The 17518-nt window shown below is 42.3% G+C and overlaps 1 protein-coding gene across 14 annotated transcripts in view; it reads left to right on the top strand.

Annotated features, from left to right (window-relative positions):
* Positions 1-17518, top strand: part of ubr4 (ubiquitin protein ligase E3 component n-recognin 4) — a 53028-nt gene extending 35510 nt beyond the window's left edge. For all 14 annotated transcript variants that reach the window (XM_079359133.1, XM_079359144.1, XM_079359143.1 and 11 more), the window contains 45 exons: positions 75-279; positions 492-605; positions 1341-1550; positions 1630-1779; positions 1883-2110; positions 2230-2308; positions 2404-2640; positions 3356-3524; positions 3788-3932; positions 4257-4342; positions 4483-4570; positions 4866-5059; positions 5217-5456; positions 5543-5681; positions 5860-5985; positions 6314-6442; positions 6538-6887; positions 7133-7223; positions 7355-7439; positions 7803-7930; positions 8163-8292; positions 8595-8755; positions 8879-8988; positions 9231-9372; positions 9592-9673; positions 9813-9986; positions 10407-10528; positions 10655-10852; positions 11015-11095; positions 11254-11341; positions 11501-11628; positions 11763-11870; positions 11990-12106; positions 12229-12419; positions 12566-12739; positions 12832-12931; positions 13057-13275; positions 13406-13519; positions 14001-14143; positions 14257-14382; positions 14472-14666; positions 14795-15019; positions 15684-15774; positions 16093-16255; positions 16435-17518. In XM_079359133.1, the coding sequence (XP_079215259.1) occupies positions 75-279; positions 492-605; positions 1341-1550; positions 1630-1779; positions 1883-2110; positions 2230-2308; positions 2404-2640; positions 3356-3524; positions 3788-3932; positions 4257-4342; positions 4483-4570; positions 4866-5059; positions 5217-5456; positions 5543-5681; positions 5860-5985; positions 6314-6442; positions 6538-6887; positions 7133-7223; positions 7355-7439; positions 7803-7930; positions 8163-8292; positions 8595-8755; positions 8879-8988; positions 9231-9372; positions 9592-9673; positions 9813-9986; positions 10407-10528; positions 10655-10852; positions 11015-11095; positions 11254-11341; positions 11501-11628; positions 11763-11870; positions 11990-12106; positions 12229-12419; positions 12566-12739; positions 12832-12931; positions 13057-13275; positions 13406-13519; positions 14001-14143; positions 14257-14382; positions 14472-14666; positions 14795-15019; positions 15684-15774; positions 16093-16255; positions 16435-16499 (6640 nt within the window). In that variant the 3' untranslated portion in view covers positions 16500-17518. The remainder of the gene's footprint in view (positions 1-74; positions 280-491; positions 606-1340; positions 1551-1629; positions 1780-1882; positions 2111-2229; positions 2309-2403; positions 2641-3355; positions 3525-3787; positions 3933-4256; positions 4343-4482; positions 4571-4865; positions 5060-5216; positions 5457-5542; positions 5682-5859; positions 5986-6313; positions 6443-6537; positions 6888-7132; positions 7224-7354; positions 7440-7802; positions 7931-8162; positions 8293-8594; positions 8756-8878; positions 8989-9230; positions 9373-9591; positions 9674-9812; positions 9987-10406; positions 10529-10654; positions 10853-11014; positions 11096-11253; positions 11342-11500; positions 11629-11762; positions 11871-11989; positions 12107-12228; positions 12420-12565; positions 12740-12831; positions 12932-13056; positions 13276-13405; positions 13520-14000; positions 14144-14256; positions 14383-14471; positions 14667-14794; positions 15020-15683; positions 15775-16092; positions 16256-16434) is intronic.

Genomic DNA, 17518 nt, shown 5'->3' with positions numbered 1-17518 from the left:
TGTCATTTTGTCCGTCATATGTTCAACTTCAAATTCAAAGTGTGTTGCCTTCTTTTCTTTGTGTTTCGTGTTAGGCTTCACATGGTTCGTCTTATGTTACTGGAGCGCTTGCTTCAGCACCTTTCTCAGCTCCACAATGTAGGTGGAGTCCAAGCTATCCCTTACATGCAGGTCATCCTCATGTTGACCTCTGACCTGGATGGGGAGGACGAAAAAGATAAGGGTGCCTTGGATGACCTGCTAGCACAGCTTATTGCAGAGCTTGGCATGCACAAGAAGGTGAGCACAGTCTCTCTATGATGTTATTCATTGCTATTATACAAGTTTCAGATTACATAATTTACATATTAAGCACTACTACAGTTGTGTTGGGCAGTGGGCCCATCAGAGAATAAACCTTCATAGAGGCAAATAAGGTGGTGAACAGACACATCTGGAATGACCTACTCTACATGTTCTCTGACAAACTCCTCTTCACCCCTTTTTTGTAGGACGTGTCCAAGAAGAATGAACGAAGCTCTATCAATGAAGTTCACCTCGTCATCATGAGGCTGCTCAGTGTCTTCATGTCTCGAACCAAGTCTGGCTCTAAGTCCTCCTCTGAGGTACAGCCCCTCTCTTTTCTTTGGGACCTGTTCACTGATTACACTAATGGCAATTTGTTTAGTTTTTCAAGCATGTTAAAGGTTTATTATACCATTTTGGGTGTTCATATATCTGGCAATTGTGAACTTACTTCTAGTAGGCACATAAATTAATGTTTGAAAAAAGTGTCTGTTTTCATGTGCTGCCGCTTCATGCAGTATTTGCAACGGTCTGAATCCCCCACGATCAGGATCCCCACGTGTGCCATGTCTGATCTGATTGGTCAGCCGGTCTGCTCTGTGGTAGTTGGTCAGCGTGGATGTCACACGGGCGTGCAGCATGAGCTTGGTCTTGGTACAATGATCCAATAGACTTGGATCAGTGATATCTCAACATTTCATTCGGTGGGGCTAGAGAGGGAGCTTTAGAATTCTTATAAATCGATGTGCCTAACGTGCACGAGACACCTGGAAACACACTAAAGATCATCTAAAACCAGAATAAGCAGAATATGGGACCTTTTAAAACCTTCACTTGTGATGACGTATATTTCATTAAACCCCGACACATTTTTAGACATCGTAGTTATTTTCAAACTGCCATAAATTAACCTTGAAAAGTAACCGCTTTGTTCACATTAAAGTTTCTGTGACTGAATGTCCTGATAAACAGCTTTGTACTCTGCTGTTGTTGCTACAAAACAACTTTGATTGTACATTGTTCTAAATAGAAGATGCACTCTTTTTCTATTCCAGTCATCTTCACTTATTTCGAATGCCACAGCAACTGCCCTGCTCAGCCTGGGTGCGATTGACTACTGTCTCCATGTGCTCAAATCACTCCTGGAGTTTTGGAAGAGCCAACAGGGTGAAGAGGAGCCTGTGGCTGCCAGCCAGCTCCTCCGCCCACACACAGCCTCCTCACCTCCCGACATGAGTCCTTTCTTCCTTCGCCAATATGTCAAGGTATCAGATAGCAGGGGAACAACATCTGTCATTAAAAGAGTGAAAATAGAAAATGTAATTTTAATGTCTTGTTGTTCAGGGACATGCTGCTGATGTGTTTGAAGCCTACTCCCAGCTTCTGACTGAAATGGTGCTCAGACTGCCGTATCAGATCAAGAAAATTGCTGATACCAACCCACGTATCCCCCCACCAATCTTTGAACATTCCTGGTTCTACTATCTGTCCGAGGTAATGACTAAATGTTACACATCAGCGGTCTCCTTTTTAAACCTCTGTCTCCACACAAGAAATACTAACAACCGCTCAATTCTGTTTTTCTTTTCCCATCCAGTATCTGATGATTCAACAGACACCATTTGTGAGGAGGCAGGTCAGAAAGCTGTTGCTCTTTATCTGTGGCTCAAAGGAGAAGTACCGTCAGCTGCGGGATCTGCACACTCTGGACTCTCATGTGCGCAGCATCAAGAAGCTGCTGGAGGAGCAGGGCATCTTCCTCCGAGCTGGAGTGGTCACAGCCACGTCAGGATCAGCCTTGCAGTATGACACACTCATTAATCTGGTGGGTGTTCCCTGAACACAGAACTTTTGCAATTTGTGAATATAATTAAAGCTCCCCTATGTTCTCAATTGGGCTGCTTTTTTTTTTGCTGTGGGATTTACTTGTATCTTTTTGTGCAGATGGAACATCTGAAAGCCTGTGCTGAAATTGCCACTCAGAGGACTATCAATTGGCAAAAGTTCTGCATGAAGGATGACTGTAAGTTGTTTGAGATCGACTTCTGCAACTAGAAACAAACATGCAGTTTAAGTTTTTCAGTGTTAACGTTGTGTCATTGTTTCCCTTTTTTCCAGCCGTTTTGTACTTCCTGCTCCAGGTCAGCTTCCTCGTGGATGAGGGTGTTTCCCCAGTACTTTTGCAACTACTCTCCTGTGCCCTGTGTGGCAGTAAGGTCCTGGCCTCCTCTTCGTCTTCATCAGTATCAGGAGGGGGCTCCAGTAGTGCGGGACAGATGGGAGCTTCCCAGTCCTCACAGAGCAAGTCCTCCAGTAAAAAGAGCAAAAAGGAGGACAAAGAGAAAGACAAAGAGGGTGAGACAATGACACAGAATTGATAACACATTTAAGCCCCGTTTCCACCAAGCGGTCCGGCTCGGTTCGTCTCCGTACAGCGCGCTTTTTGTGGCATAGACTAATCCCGGGACAGATTCCCAAATAACCGATCCGTACTGTCCCACTTTTTGGGACCCTTCTGATGGGGGGCCAAGAATGTCAAGCCGACCCAAAAAGGTGGAGCTAAACACTGCAGTCCGTTGATTGGTTGAAAGAATCGTCACTTCCCATGTTACGTCGGCAAACAAAACCCCGCCGTGTTTAAACCATTGACTGTAACACACAGCTGATTGTTTACGTCTGTATTTCTCCTCGAGGTACACAGCATACTCTGATCATTTGCCAATGACAAAGTGGATGAACTGCTGGATGTCTTCCAGCTTTGGTTTTGTTTGCATTGCGTTTTTCTCCTTTGTTGAATTTATTAGTTAGCTGTTAGCGGTTAGCTGCTATCATATGACGCTATTTACATAGCGGCTATCGGCATCCGGCTTACACACCACCTACCAAATAGGGCACCGGTGGCTGTGGAAACGCAACCGGGATCAAGCTTAATCGAACCAAACTGTACCGATCCGTACCGGACTGCTGTGTGGAAACGGACCTTTGTCCTCAAAAAATTGTGAGGAGGATATGCGGGTTTTAAACTGGCTATTTTTGTTGACTGGGTTTGACCTTTGCACACTGAGAACAGGTGATGGAGTTGGCAGCCAGGAGGATCAGCTTTGTATGGCTCTGGTCGGTCAGCTTAACAAGTTTGCAGACAAAGAGACCCTCATCCAGTTCTTGCGCTGCTTCCTGTTGGAGTCAAACTTATCTGCTGTCCGCTGGCAAGCACACTGCTTGGCGCTTCATATCTACAGGTACTGTGGACATCTATAATATTCAGAAATTCACAGACAGCTCAGTAAAGTCAAAGTCTAACACCAAAGTGAGTCTAGTTCACACAGCGTTTCTTTAGTTCTTCTGACTTCTTTGATTAGCCTGCAAACAAATGTGAAATCGCCTGACCAGTGAATAAACTTTGGAAAGACTGGGGGGATGAAAACTGAAAATAGACTTTGAAAAAAAAAAAAAGTTAAAAGTGCATTCTTTCCCTCTGGCTGACGTATTCCTCTCTCTGTAGGAACTCCAGTAAATCCCAGCAGGAGCTGCTGCTTGAACTGACTTGGGCAATCTGGCCTGAGCTTCCTGCATACGGTCGCAAAGCTGCCCAGTTTGTTGACCTGCTTGGATACTTCTCACTCAAAACCGCTCAGACAGAGAAAAAGGTTTGTTTGAAGGCTTCATGGGCTTTTACCAACTTTTGTTAGTATTTTTTTTTTTTCTGAACATAGTATGTGGTAAGTGTTTGTGTCCTTGCCTGGCTGTACTCCCTAATGATTCACTTTGTGCGTTCAGCTGAAATGATTGCGTTTGTCGTTTATCTTAGATTTAGGATAATTTGACACAGAAATTCTCAGCCTTTTTAAAATGTATTTCATTTATCTTACCAGTCTTCCTCCACCTCTTTGTAGCATCATCATTGCAATGGCCTCCTTCATCTTAGTGATGAAATGTCCTTATAAATGATTATTCCCCTTTGTCTGTTTCAGCTGAAGGAGTATTCTCAAAAGGCTGTGGAAATCTTGAGGGCACAAAACCACATTCTAACAAACCACCCCAACTCCAACATCTACAAGTACGTTTACCCAAGCAAATGTTTTTTTTCTTGTAAGGAAAATTATTATGTGTGTATATATATATATGTATATATGTTCTACATGTTCTACATGTTTGTACATGTTCTACATCTAATATTGTACTGTTTCTTCCCTGCAGCACTCTGTCAGGATTGGTGGAGTTTGATGGATTCTTTCTCGAGAGTGACCCCTGCTTGGTTTGCAACAACCCAGAAGTTCCTTTCTCAGTATGTACAATACGACTTCACCCATCTGACACAGTTACCAGCCTCTAAGTAAATAAGCAGTTCAGGGAAAATAAGTATTACAGGCGTGTTAGTTTGTGTGGTTGGTTAGAGGTTGGTTCATTTTGATTTTATACTTCTTAGTTGTAGCGATCAGATGTTACCAATTCAGGATTAAATATCTGTATCCATGACATTTCTGTAATGCCACCCATTACAATATGCTGCTCAGACACATTATAGATGAGTCTGTTTCTGATCTAAATATTGTCTTGAATGTCCTCCATTTCTTTTTCAGAATATAAAGCTGTCGTCAATCAAAGTGGACACTCGCTACACCACCACGCAGCAGGTTGTCAAGCTCATTGGCAGCCACACAATCAGCAAAGTCACAGTGAAGATTGGTGACCTCAAACGCACAAAAATGGTCCGCACCATCAACCTCTACTACAACAACAGGACTGTACAGGCTATCGTGGAGCTGAAGAACAAGTACGTTTACACAAATAACCTTTTTTTTTTTTAATGAATATGGCATTTCTTTAAAGTTTATGAACTTTCAAGATAAAAAACTTTCATCTTGGACGAATTGATGTAGTTTCTACTAAAATTGTTGACTTGACATTCTGTTTTTTTCCTTTTCTTTAAGACCTGCTCGTTGGCACAAAGCCAAAAAAGTGCAGCTGACCCCAGGACAGACGGAAGTAAAGATCGACCTCCCTCTACCAATCGTTGCATCAAACCTGATGATTGAGTTCTCTGATTTTTACGAGAATTATCAGGCCTCCACCGAGACTCTGCAGTGTCCACGCTGCAGTGCCTCTGTGCCAGCCAATCCTGGGGTCTGTGGTAACTGTGGTGAGAATGTGTATCAGTGCCACAAGTGCAGGTTAGTAGCAGGTTTTCTCTGCTGGACTAGAAATATATGGAACCAACTTGAAGTTTATTGTTTTAACTTTGGCTTTTTACTATCAGGTCAATCAATTACGATGAAAAAGATCCCTTCCTGTGCAATGCCTGCGGTTTCTGCAAATACGCCCGATTTGACTTCATGCTGTATGCTAAACCATGCTGTGCTGTGGATCCCATTGAGAATGAAGAAGACAGGAAAAAGGTAAGCAGTAGCTGTTTCAGGACGTTCAACAAAGAATGAGAGCCATTTCAGAAAGTCCTGTATTGCAAAGAAAAGTTAGAAGAAAGGTTTTATCCCAAATGAATTTCTGAGTCTTGATTTATCCACCTTTACGATGCATCTTTTTAAGAATCTGTAATAAACGTTTCTTTTGCTGCAGGCTGTGACCAACATCAACACGCTACTGGACAAAGCTGACCGAGTTTACCACCAGCTCATGGGCCACCGGCCCCAGCTGGAAAGCCTGTTGTCCAAAGTAAATGAAGCTGCACCCGAGAAACCACAGGTTTGTGACAAGAGGGGCATGAACAGGTCTTTATAGTCTGACATTAGATGTGGGTTATCTATTTGATTTGTAAAAAAAAATATATATATATATTATTATTTTTTTTTATTTATTTTTTTTTTTTTCCATAGTTGTCAAGTTAACATATTTTCAATGCAGTTTTTTATGATCAAATATTTGAATGTGTGAAAGATATTAGCACCCGACAGTCATCAAAGGCATGGCATCACTGTGTTCTTCTTTTCCCATAAATGTTTATTTAAGCATGTTTTCGATCTGCCTATTTCATCTCATGTTACTGTTTCTTCCTGTCCTGCATTATCAACAGGATGACACTGGAGCAGGTGCAGGACTTGGCACATCCTCTGCTAATGTGAACAGATACATTCAGCAGCTGGCTCAAGAGTACAGTGGAGACTGCAAGACGTCCTATGATGAACTCTCCAAGATTATCCAGGTTAAAGAGCAAAACAACTCTTATGTCAAGTAAATACAAGCACTTGTCTCTTTCCCTTCTCAAATTGATCTCTGGCCTGTTTTTTTTGTTTGCAGAAAGTGCTCGCATCTCGTAAAGAGCTCCTGGAGTATGATCTGCAGCAGAGAGAAGCTGCCACAAAGTCATCTCGCAGCAGCAGCACTCACCAGCCCACCTTCACTGCCAGCCAGTACCGCGCCCTCTCAGTGCTAGGCTGCGGCCACACCTCCTCAAACAAGTGCTACGGCTGTGCCTCGGCCGTCACAGGCCACTGTATCACACTGCTCCGCGCCCTCGCCACAAACCCAGCTCTTCGGCAGATCCTGGTAATCCAAGGTCTTATTCGTGAGCTCTTTGAATATAACCTGCGGCGAGGTACAGCAGCTATGAGGGAGGAGGTGCGCCAGCTTGTCTGTCTCCTCACCAGGTATGTCTCTTGTCCATCTTTAGCTAAGTAAAAGACCTGAGTTAGGCTAATGTAGCATAGCAAAGTACAACACACAAAGAAACGTACAGGCCCACGTAGTTTTATACGTGGGCCTGTAACCCTTTACTGTACATCAGATTATCTTCACTTTTGACAATCAATCAATCACCACCACAAACGCATTGCATAACATTTGATGCACACAATTCTTTTTTTTCTTACCTCCTTTAATTTCTCTGCTACAGAGATCACCCAGAGGCCACCCAACAGATGAATGACCTCATTATCGCCAAGGTGTCGGCTGCCCTCAAAGGGCACTGGGCCAATCCTGACCTGGTATGTATTTTCAATATTTCCTACTAGAAGTTGATTGTAATGATCCCGACAAGCATTGTGATTCTGCTTTTTGAAATAAAGGGAATGCTGGATTTTTTTGTTTAATTGCTTTTTTTTTTTTTTTTTAACAGGTTAGCAATCTGCAGTACGAAATGCTTCTACTGACTGACTCCATTTCAAAAGAGGGAGGATGCTGGGAGTTGCGGTTGCGATGTGGTAAGCTTAATCTGTCAAACTAATAAGTGATGTATTTATTTAAGGCTGGAGTCTACGTTTGTGGTGAGTAGTTCAGTTCGTAATGCCCTAGTTTGAGTGACTTTTTGGTGGTAAATAATCCCGACACAATAGACCCTACGCATGAACTCAACCTGTTAGTTATGACTCTCATATACATTCAGTTTGACAATTTCTCCTTGGACCTCACACTCTATTTTCTTAGCTACTGATGAAGCTTTAAAGAATATTTGAGGCCAGTTAGAATATCTCCATTTAGCTACTGTACCTCACACTGTCATTGTTTTAGTCATTGAGTAATTACAATTAAGCTCTTTGTCTAACTGCATTGTGTTCATTTTGCAGCCCTCAGTTTGTTCCTCATGTCGGTGAATATAAAGACACCTGTTGTCGTGGAGAACATCACTCTCATGTGCCTGAGAATCCTTCAAAAACTGATCAAGCCCCCTGCTCCCACGAGCAAGAAAAACAAGGTGAATATGCTCCATTAGTTGACTGATCTTTACTGGCTCTCATTTGCTTATTTAGAGGACAGCAGGTGGCAGTGATACGGTGTAGGTTTCAAAGAGGTACAAAAATACCAGACTTCAACCCCTGAACCGCTGTCTGCCATTCTTTTAGAAACTTGAAAAATAGTCATTAATCGTACAGAGAGTTATAATCAAATGCTTTCTAAAACACTAATGTGTTTGTTTTTGCTTCAAGGATGCTGCTGTTGAGTCTCTGACCACAGTTCGGCCCTACAGTAATGAAATCCATGCCCAGGCCCAACTCTGGCTCAAGAAGGATCCCAAAGCATCTTATGAAGCCTGGAAAAAGTGTCTCCCAGCAAGAGGTAGATGCTGCAAAGCACGGGATGCCACAATGATGTGGTTTAGTTTGGAATCCTGCACTTTTTAAAACGTTACTTCAGAAACTTGTGCATTGTGCACGCATTTTAGTAACTTGCACACAAGTCTTACATTTTAAAAAATTTGTTAAAATTAATGCCCAAGCTATTTAAAAAATAGGTGTTCTAAATAGGAAGTGCACCTGTGTTACTGAGTGAACAAACATTCTCCTCTCTTAGTAAGATAATGCTGAAGAAAAGCTCTTGATGATGAGCTTATCGTGGTTTGGTTTTCTTGATACTAGCAGGTCAGGAGTCTGGGACGAAGCCTCAAGGGAAGGCTGAGTTACGAAGGCAGTACCTGCTGGAAAAGTATGTGTGGAAGTGGAAGCAGTTCATGAGATCCCGGAAAGGAGAAGGCCTCTTCCCTCGCCTGCTCAAACTGAGCCACAACAACTGGCTGCGACAGGTACCGATTATTTTTGATTTATTCGGCATGTTGTTAGTTTGATTGTTGCTCAGCAAATGTTTGGTTAAAAGTCAAGCCAGTGATACAATTTTTTTTTTCATGTTTATTTTTCGTTTATTGCAGGTTCTCTTCACCCCTGCCACTCAGGCTGCCAGGCAGGCGGCCTGTACTATTGTAGAGGCGCTAACCACAATCCCCAGCCGCAAGCAACAAGTGCTGGACCTGCTCACCAGGTATGAGCGTTGAAAAGATCAGCATGTCAGATCATTTCATATATGCATGGGATATTTATGAACTTTCATCACTGTAGATCTAGGACTTAAAGATCGTGGACATAGAGACTGAAATGGTTTAGAAGAAATTACATTTAAACTGACCTAACCAGGCAAATTAAAGTGTATACCTGTGCTGCTGTGATATAACTCCTAATGTGTGTGTGTGGGTGTGTGTGTGGGTGTGTGTGCGCGCCTGTCAGTTATCTGGATGAGTTAAGTGTAGCTGGAGAGTGTGCAGTGGAGTACCTGGGTCTGTATCAGAAGTTGATCAAGCCAACACACTGGAAGGTTTACCTCGCAGCCCGTGGAGTCCTGCCATACATTGGCAACCTGATCACCAAGGTAATGTTCCTAAAATTCAAAGTGATTTCTTTCATTGGATTGTAATTGAACCACTTCATGGGTCATTGATTTCTTTCCCATTAAGGGTACAATGCCATTCTTTTTAAACCTGTCTTTAAGTGCATGGCAGTAGATGTTTTAAAACGTCAGTATTATTCTAAATATCAATCATGGTAAATCAGCTGGATAATTTAATTCTCTGATGTAATCACTGTTTAGGAAATAGCTAATCTTCTTGCTCTGGAGGAGGCCACACTGAGCACAGACTTACAGCAGGGCTATGCCCTTAAAAGCCTGACTGGTATGCATATTTTAGTTTGAATGTTTTACACGATAAATAGTATCTGACATTTCTACACCACAAATTAACATGAGACATATTTCTGAATGTTGTTTTCATGTCTTGATGATGATGATGTGCATGTGTGGTGTCACTGCAGGATTGCTCTCTTCCTTTGTGGAGGTGGAGTCCATTAAGCGGCACTTTAAAAGCAGGCTCGTGGGCACAGTGCTCAATGGCTACCTGTGTCTGAGGAAACTGGTGGTCCAGCGCACCAAGCTCATCGATGAAACTCAAGACATGCTGCTTGAGATGCTCGAGGACATGACAACAGGTTTGCAAATTCCACCAGACAAAACATCTAATCAATTTCACAAGTTTATTGAAATGTACTTTAATCAAAATAAGTAACAGATTCAAATGGTAGAAGCTACTGTGTATCTCAATGAAATAGTCAAAGAGTGTATAATAATTATGTTGGACTTGAAAACTTGAACTTGTAAACATTTTTCACGATTGTTATTATTGGTATTTTATTTTGTATTATATATTCTTATATATCTATTTTCTTTTTTTTTATGGGTATGAATATTGTGTGTAGCATTACAAGGTCGCAGATGTGCATGCTATTTCTTTCTGTTTTGCTATACTGTCTGGTTGTTGGGGAGGGGTGTTGTATTTAAAAATAAAAATAAAATAAAAATAAAAAAGACAACAACTTGTCAACATTTTAAACCTGTTGTGCTGTTAACAGGTACTGAGTCTGAAACCAAAGCGTTCATGGCGGTGTGCATAGAGACTGCAAAGCGGTACAACCTGGATGACTACAGGACACCAGTGTTCATTTTCGAGAGGCTGTGCAGCATCATCTATCCTGTGAGTTACCTTTACTTTAGTTGATATGAACAAGAACACTCCTAACATTAACGGGGAATAAAGGGTTAACAAAAACAGCTGTAAATCTGTTCTAATGAGGAGCTTGTGTCTCATCTTTGTGTTCAGGAGGAGAATGAGGTGACAGAGTTCTTTGTCACACTGGAAAAGGATCCTCAGCAGGAGGACTTTTTACAGGGCCGCATGCCAGGAAACCCCTACAGCAGCAATGAGCCGGGCATCGGGCCGCTCATGAGGGACATCAAGAACAAAATCTGCCAAGACTGTGACCTGGTGGCGCTTCTTGAGGATGACAGTGGCATGGAGGTATATATATGTTCTATGGACTTTTTTAAAAACGTCAGTTCCCTGCATTTGAAGTATGAGTTTTGGTGCTTGTTTTTACCAAGTGTTCACTATTTACCTTTACATTCTCTGAGCTGATCTTTTCCTAGAAGTCTATTTGATGTCACTTTGTTTTTTCTTCAGCTTCTGGTGAACAACAAAATCATTAGTTTGGATCTGTCGGTGGCAGAGGTTTACAAGAAGGTCTGGTGCCCTACAAATGAGGTGAGCTTTATCATTTTATAATGACTCCATTTTATTGAGGATCCTTTTTAATAGTTTAGATTGTTTTCTTTTTTTTAAAATGTGCACTCCAAGTAGTCCGCTAAAAACCGCCTCAGCTGTTGGTCATGAATCCTACCTCTTTGTTTCCGTTTCTCAAGGGTGAGCCTATGAGGATCATCTATCGAATGAGAGGTCTGCTAGGAGATGCTACTGAGGAGTTCATCGAGTCACTTGACTCAACTACAGGTTAGATCTGCAGTGAAATGACATAATGTACTGACTGACTCATGTCTATTGGTTTATGGAATCCATTAGCCTGAAGGACATGTGGCATATTGTCCCTCCATGATGAAGTTGTCTGAAATATTTGCTTTGTGATAATCACATGATCTGACATTGTTGCAGATGAGGAAGAAGATGATGAGGAAGTGTACAAGATGGCAGGAGTCATGGCACAGTGTGGAGGACTGGAGTGTATGCTCAACCGGCTGTCTGGGATCAAAGACTTCAAACAAGGACGCCATCTACTAACTGTAAGCAGACGTTTCCTTCAGAATGTTTTTAAAGTCATGTGGTTATCCTCACCCTGCTAAATCGTCTTAATACTGTGAATCCATGAACTGGCTCAGCTTTCACATGCATCAACTGTGATCTGTCTCACTCGCAGGTTTTGCTGAAGTTGTTCAGTTATTGTGTGAAGGTGAAGATCAACAGGCAGCAGCTGGTTAAACCAGAGATGAACACACTCAACGTCATGCTGGGCACGCTCAACCTGGTGAGTGTCACGTTCCCAAATTCTTTCAGTATAGTCGTTAAATAGGCTTTCATCAAACAGTCAGTTTCATTGTTGGTGTTTCAGAAAACACAGTTTAAGCTTAGTCCCTTTTCCTCCAGGCTTTAGTGGCTGAACAGGAGAGTAAGGACAGTGGGGGAGCCTCCATAGCAGAGCAAGTTCTAAGCATCATGGAGATCATTCTGGACGAAGCCAACGCGGAGATCTCAGAGGATAAGGTAAGAATCTAAACTAATTTAGACTCACCCTTATCACTAAAAAAAGAACCAAATACACTGCTAACAAAGAGTCACATGTCATTCTTGTAACTCCTGGACTTAAAGTTGTTTGTCATTTACAGGGCAACTTGCTGCTGACAGGAGACAAAGATCAGCTGGTCATGTTGTTGGACCAGATCAACACTCCATTTGTGCGCTCCAACCCAAGTGTGCTACAAGGTCTGCTGCGCATCATCCCATACCTGTCCTTTGGTGAACTAGAGAAGATGAGGATCTTAGTGGAACGCTTCAAACCATGTTGCAGCTTTGACAAGTGAGCATTGCTCAGCACATTCACAGCTATAAAAATAGATTATATACTGGTCTGCTTATATGGACAAAAGCTGTGCCTTTTCAGAGAATGTTGAAGTATTACACTTTGTGACAAAGTATGACTGACTCCTGCCTTTGTGTTCGAAGGTACGACGAGGAGCATAGTGCAGACGACAAAGTGTTCTTGGATTGCTTTTGCAAAATCGCTGCTGGAATCAAAAATAACAGCAATGGCCATCAGCTGAAGGACCTTATTCTCCAGAAAGGAATCACACAGAGCGCACTGGACTACATGAAAAAACATATCCCAAATGCCAAAAAGTAGGTCCTCTCTCACCATCGCACAGCCCAAAGATGGACGAATAAAACCATTGTCTAAATCATTTTTTATTTTGTTTGAACTTTCTCAAAAGTCTGGATGCAGATGTCTGGAAAAAGTTCCTCTCCAGGCCGGCTCTGCCCTTCATTCTCAGATTGCTCCGTGGTTTAGCTACCCAGCATCCCCCCACACAGGTACTGAATATTGTGCCCCATTATTTCCATCAATAAAGTATTGATTACTTTAGAACATTTCCATATATAAAGGATACCGTTCAAAAGAATTCAACATTGTGCATGTCTTCTTGTACTGTGCTCAGGTACTGATAGGCACAGATTCCATTACGAACTTGCACAAGCTAGAGCAGGTCTCCAGTGATGAAGGCATTGGCACTCTGGCAGAAAACCTTCTGGAGGCGCTAAGGGAACACAGTGATGTCAACCTGAAGATCGATGCAGCCCGTAGAGAAACCAGAGCCGAGAAGAAGCGTATGGCTATGGCCATGAGACAGAAGGCACTGGGAACACTGGGCATGACGGTATCAAAGTCTTTTTATCTTCATCCATTTAAATCCTTTGGGATCACATTGTCTGCCTCTCTACCTTTTTAAATTCATCAAAATAGTCCAGTGTGATTATTGATAATTTTTCTTTTTTGTGCCTTTTCAGACCAATGAGAAGGGTCAAGTGGTGACCAAGACCTCACTGTTGAAGCAAATGGAGGAGCTCATTGAGGAGCCAGGCTTGACCTGCTGTATCTGCAGAGAGGGTTACAAGTTTCAGGTACAAAACTCGACAGGGATGATGGGTGGAAAACACTGAACCTTAGTTTAGGGTCAGTTTAGCAGATGAAGATGTATGCTGGTGTATTTCTGCAGCTGTAATTCCTGCTATGCAGAGATGTAACAGCAGCCTTATGGGTGAAGCAGTGGCACGAACTTAAAATGAAACTGAAATGAAAGATGTTTTAACTGATTGAATACATTCTAAAGTTGACACTACATAACTGTGTGTTGTTAAATGGTGTGTGATGCAATATGACGATTTTTGCGTCACTTAAAGAAAACTTTCAGGCAAAGAAAAACCTATTTTTCTCGTCTCGGCAAAATGAGGGCTGGATTCACGACCATTCAACACTACTACCATGTTTCTAATGATATAAAGCTTAATGCAAATGGCTGTATCCCTTTAATCTTCCAGTTTGAAAAACAAGCTGGTTTATCATTTTAACATTTCTGTCATGTGTTGTTTTTTTTCCCCACAGCCAACCAAAGTCCTGGGTATTTACACTTTCACAAAGCGTGTGGCCTTGGAAGACTTTGAAAACAAGCCACGCAAGCAGCAGGGCTACAGCACTGTGTCGCACTTTAACATTGTCCACTATGACTGCCATCTGGCAGCTGTCAGGTAGCAGCTCGGACTTTCATCTGCAAAGTACCCTTTGAAATACTTTCCATTGTAATCACCTATAAAATCAGGTCTCATCCAATCAAACATTTTTGTCTTTTTACCTGGGGCAGGCTGGCTCGTGGGCGAGAGGAGTGGGAGAGTGCTGCTCTCCAGAACGCTAACACAAAGTGCAATGGGCTGCTTCCTGTCTGGGGGCCACATGTGCCAGAATCAGCTTTTGCTACATGCTTAGCAAGGTAAACAAAATGCATCAGTACACATGCAAAAGAATGCATTTAATGTGGTCCACAGTGAATCATTCCTAACTCGTTTATGTTCCCAAAAGGCACAACACATATCTGCAGGAGTGCACAGGCCAGCGGGAACCTACGTACCAACTCAACATCCATGACACCAAACTGCTGTTTCTCCGCTTTGCTACTGAACAGTCGTTCAGTGTGGACACAGGTGGAGGAGGGCGAGAGAGCAACATCCACCTCATCCCCTACATCATCCACACTGTGCTCTATGTCCTCAACACGTATGTATTCAAGAAATTCAAACATGCAACCTGTTCCAGATGTCAAAACCAGCATTCAGCTTGTACAGCTCGTGTATGTCTGATGTTCTTCTCATCATGCTTTGTAAAATATCTCACTGACTCTGCAGTACAAGGGCTACTTCCCGGGAGGAGAAGAACTTGCAGAGTTTCCAGGAGCAGCCGTGTGAGAAATGGGTTGAGGGCTCGTATGATGTTGAAGGACCGCACTATTTCACCATTTTGGCCATGCACATCATGCCACCAGAACGCTGGAGGACCTCACGACTATACTTCCTACGAAGACTTCTGGTCACTGCACACACCCGGAAGGTCTCGGCAGTCTGCACCAACAAGTAGGGGAACTTGAGCTTTGTTGTATTTTGTTGTGCCACTGACCCAGAGGTGACGCCCCAGTCTGACATAGCAGGGAAGCCTCTTTAAGACAAATAACAAACGGTTAGCATAATGATTGCTCCCAATAGTATTTGTAAAACGTGTCTTTAGCTGAGGTTAATATTTATGGTAAGCGCTGAGAAAGTGCAAAGCCTAGTTTATACTTCTGCGTCACGAAACGTGTTGCTCTGCAATTAACCGCCAAGCTGCTAGGGGGCAGTGGCGACGAAGGAGACGTTTGCGGAGGTGGTCTGTCCGACAACTAAATCAATCGATAAAACGGGTGAATTTAACACACTCGTTAGCCCACTGAGGAACCTGGACGAGAAAATGCATTTTTGCTACTTTCGAATGTCGATCGGCTGATTTTCTTAGTCAGGACTTTTTGGAGGTGTGCGTAGGGTTCCGTGCCGACTGCGTAGCTACGGCGTCGAAGTATAAATCAGGCTTAATACATCCACCAGTGTCATTTTAAAATACATTGTTGAACACACGCATAGTTTCAAGCTCTGGATCCAAGTCAAGAAACTACACCGATATATGAAATTTCATATCAAACTTAGAATACATTTGAAGCTTGAAAAAACAGGTTTCAACTGTCCTCTTCATTTCTTTTCATTATAGACTCACAGATAAAACACCAAAGGAATATGCAGTCTATCGCTCGCCTCTTCTCTTCTGGGGCCTGGTGGACTTTGTCTACGACATGTTCAGGGTGAGTAAGGATTTCCAAACTTCTCTAATGTCACAAAAAATCCTTTTAGCTATCAACCAGCAGTTCCTGTTGAAAGTATGTGATTTTTTGGGTTGCTCACCTGAATCCGATATGTTCAAACGCATCCACTTTCAGACGAAGGCAAACCAAAATGTGATTGTGACTTTTTTAAACTGTGACTACAGTTAGGAAATAAAGAGGTTTAAAGCTCCTCCTGTCAGCTGGATGTATATCATGGCTTTATATTATAAAACATTTGTTTTCAGTTTGAGGACTGCAATGAGTTGACTGTTTCTTTTCTTGCCTTTGGATGTACAGAAAGTACCGACCAGCAACACAGAGGGGGGCTGGTCCTTCTCGCTGGCAGAATATGTCCGTCACAACGACATGCCCATCTACGAGGCCTCGGAGCGTGTGCTCAGGGCCTTCCAGGATGAGCTCATGCCCGCAGAGTCCTTGTCGGAGTTCTTTGATGTCGTAGGTCAGTATATTTAGCAGAGGAACTTTGTCGAGGCTCAGATTTTAAAAACTGAAAGAGGGACAGATGCTTCAACACTTGTAGAGCTGTACTTGATTACAATTGCAGTGTCAAATGTCATTTCTAAACTATAATGTGATGTAATTGTTCACTTGTAACTTGATTTTATGTTTCTCTTCCAGGTCTTCTCTCTGAAATCACAGACCCAGACCTCTTCCTGCAAGATTTGTTGAACTCTTTGCCCTAAGGGCCAATCCTCAACCCAGACCCCTCTAACACACCACAGCCCTGCAAATAACGTTGGGACACCTACCGACTGAAAAAGAAAAAGATCTTCTCTTTTCACACATTGACACACATACTGAGTACACACAGAGTATACACCATGCTTCTTACTCACTTTCCTCCCCTATATGCCATCTTCAAATTATCTAAGCAGAAACTGTGTAGTCTAAAAAAAATAAAATAAATCATCCGCATATGGCAACATTTCTGTAACATTACACAATGTAAGGCTGTAATAAGAGGCGGGGAACACACTAAAACAGAATTTACACTTTGCCCCTTGGTAGTCACCTTTTCATCTACAATGAGGCCAGAGTGAATCTTTTTATGACTGCCAGCAAACCTGAAGCTGGATCGTTCTTGTCTGTAGAGGATATCACAGATGTTACAGAATGGCAGTCTGAGGAAGTCGAATGATTCCAGTCAATGAAAGATATTTGATGTACTGATAGGAATGTGCTGTAAATTCTGTTTTTACTGTGTAAATCCCACCACCACCCCCTGAAATTGGGGTGCAAAGTTGAGGCAACTCAAAATGTTTTGGGATTCGACCCACCATGTGTTAAGAGTGGCATTTGGTTTTATCCTGTTTTCCGTTTTGTTTCATTGGTTTAAGTTGTTTTTGGTCAGGGCTCCGTCAATGAAAGGAAGTTTCACTGTCCTATTGTTTCGAGCTAACCTGTCTTTTTCTGGGCTTTTGCTGTTTGGTCTCTATGTAGGTTCTAACTGGAATTTGAGTGATGAACAGAAAACAGGTTTTTGATTTAGTGTGTATGTGTGTGATTTCTTTCATCAGTCTCAGAAGCAGAATGGAGAAGAAATGATGATTTACAGTTTTTGTTTTGTTTTGATATTCTTTTCAGTGAAACTTTGCTTTCATGACAAAGTGAACTTTGATTTGTAAAAGATTCCATCTGTTGCAGTGAAATATCAGCCTGTCTAAATTGAAAATAAAACAGACCTACACTATATCCTCAAAAA

The sequence above is a fragment of the Symphodus melops genome (assembly GCF_947650265.1).
Source record: "Symphodus melops genome assembly, chromosome: 13".
Classification (NCBI taxonomy): domain Eukaryota; kingdom Metazoa; phylum Chordata; class Actinopteri; order Labriformes; family Labridae; genus Symphodus; species Symphodus melops.
The sequence above is the reverse complement of the archived record's forward strand: the minus strand, read 5'-3'. Positions and strand labels throughout refer to the sequence as shown.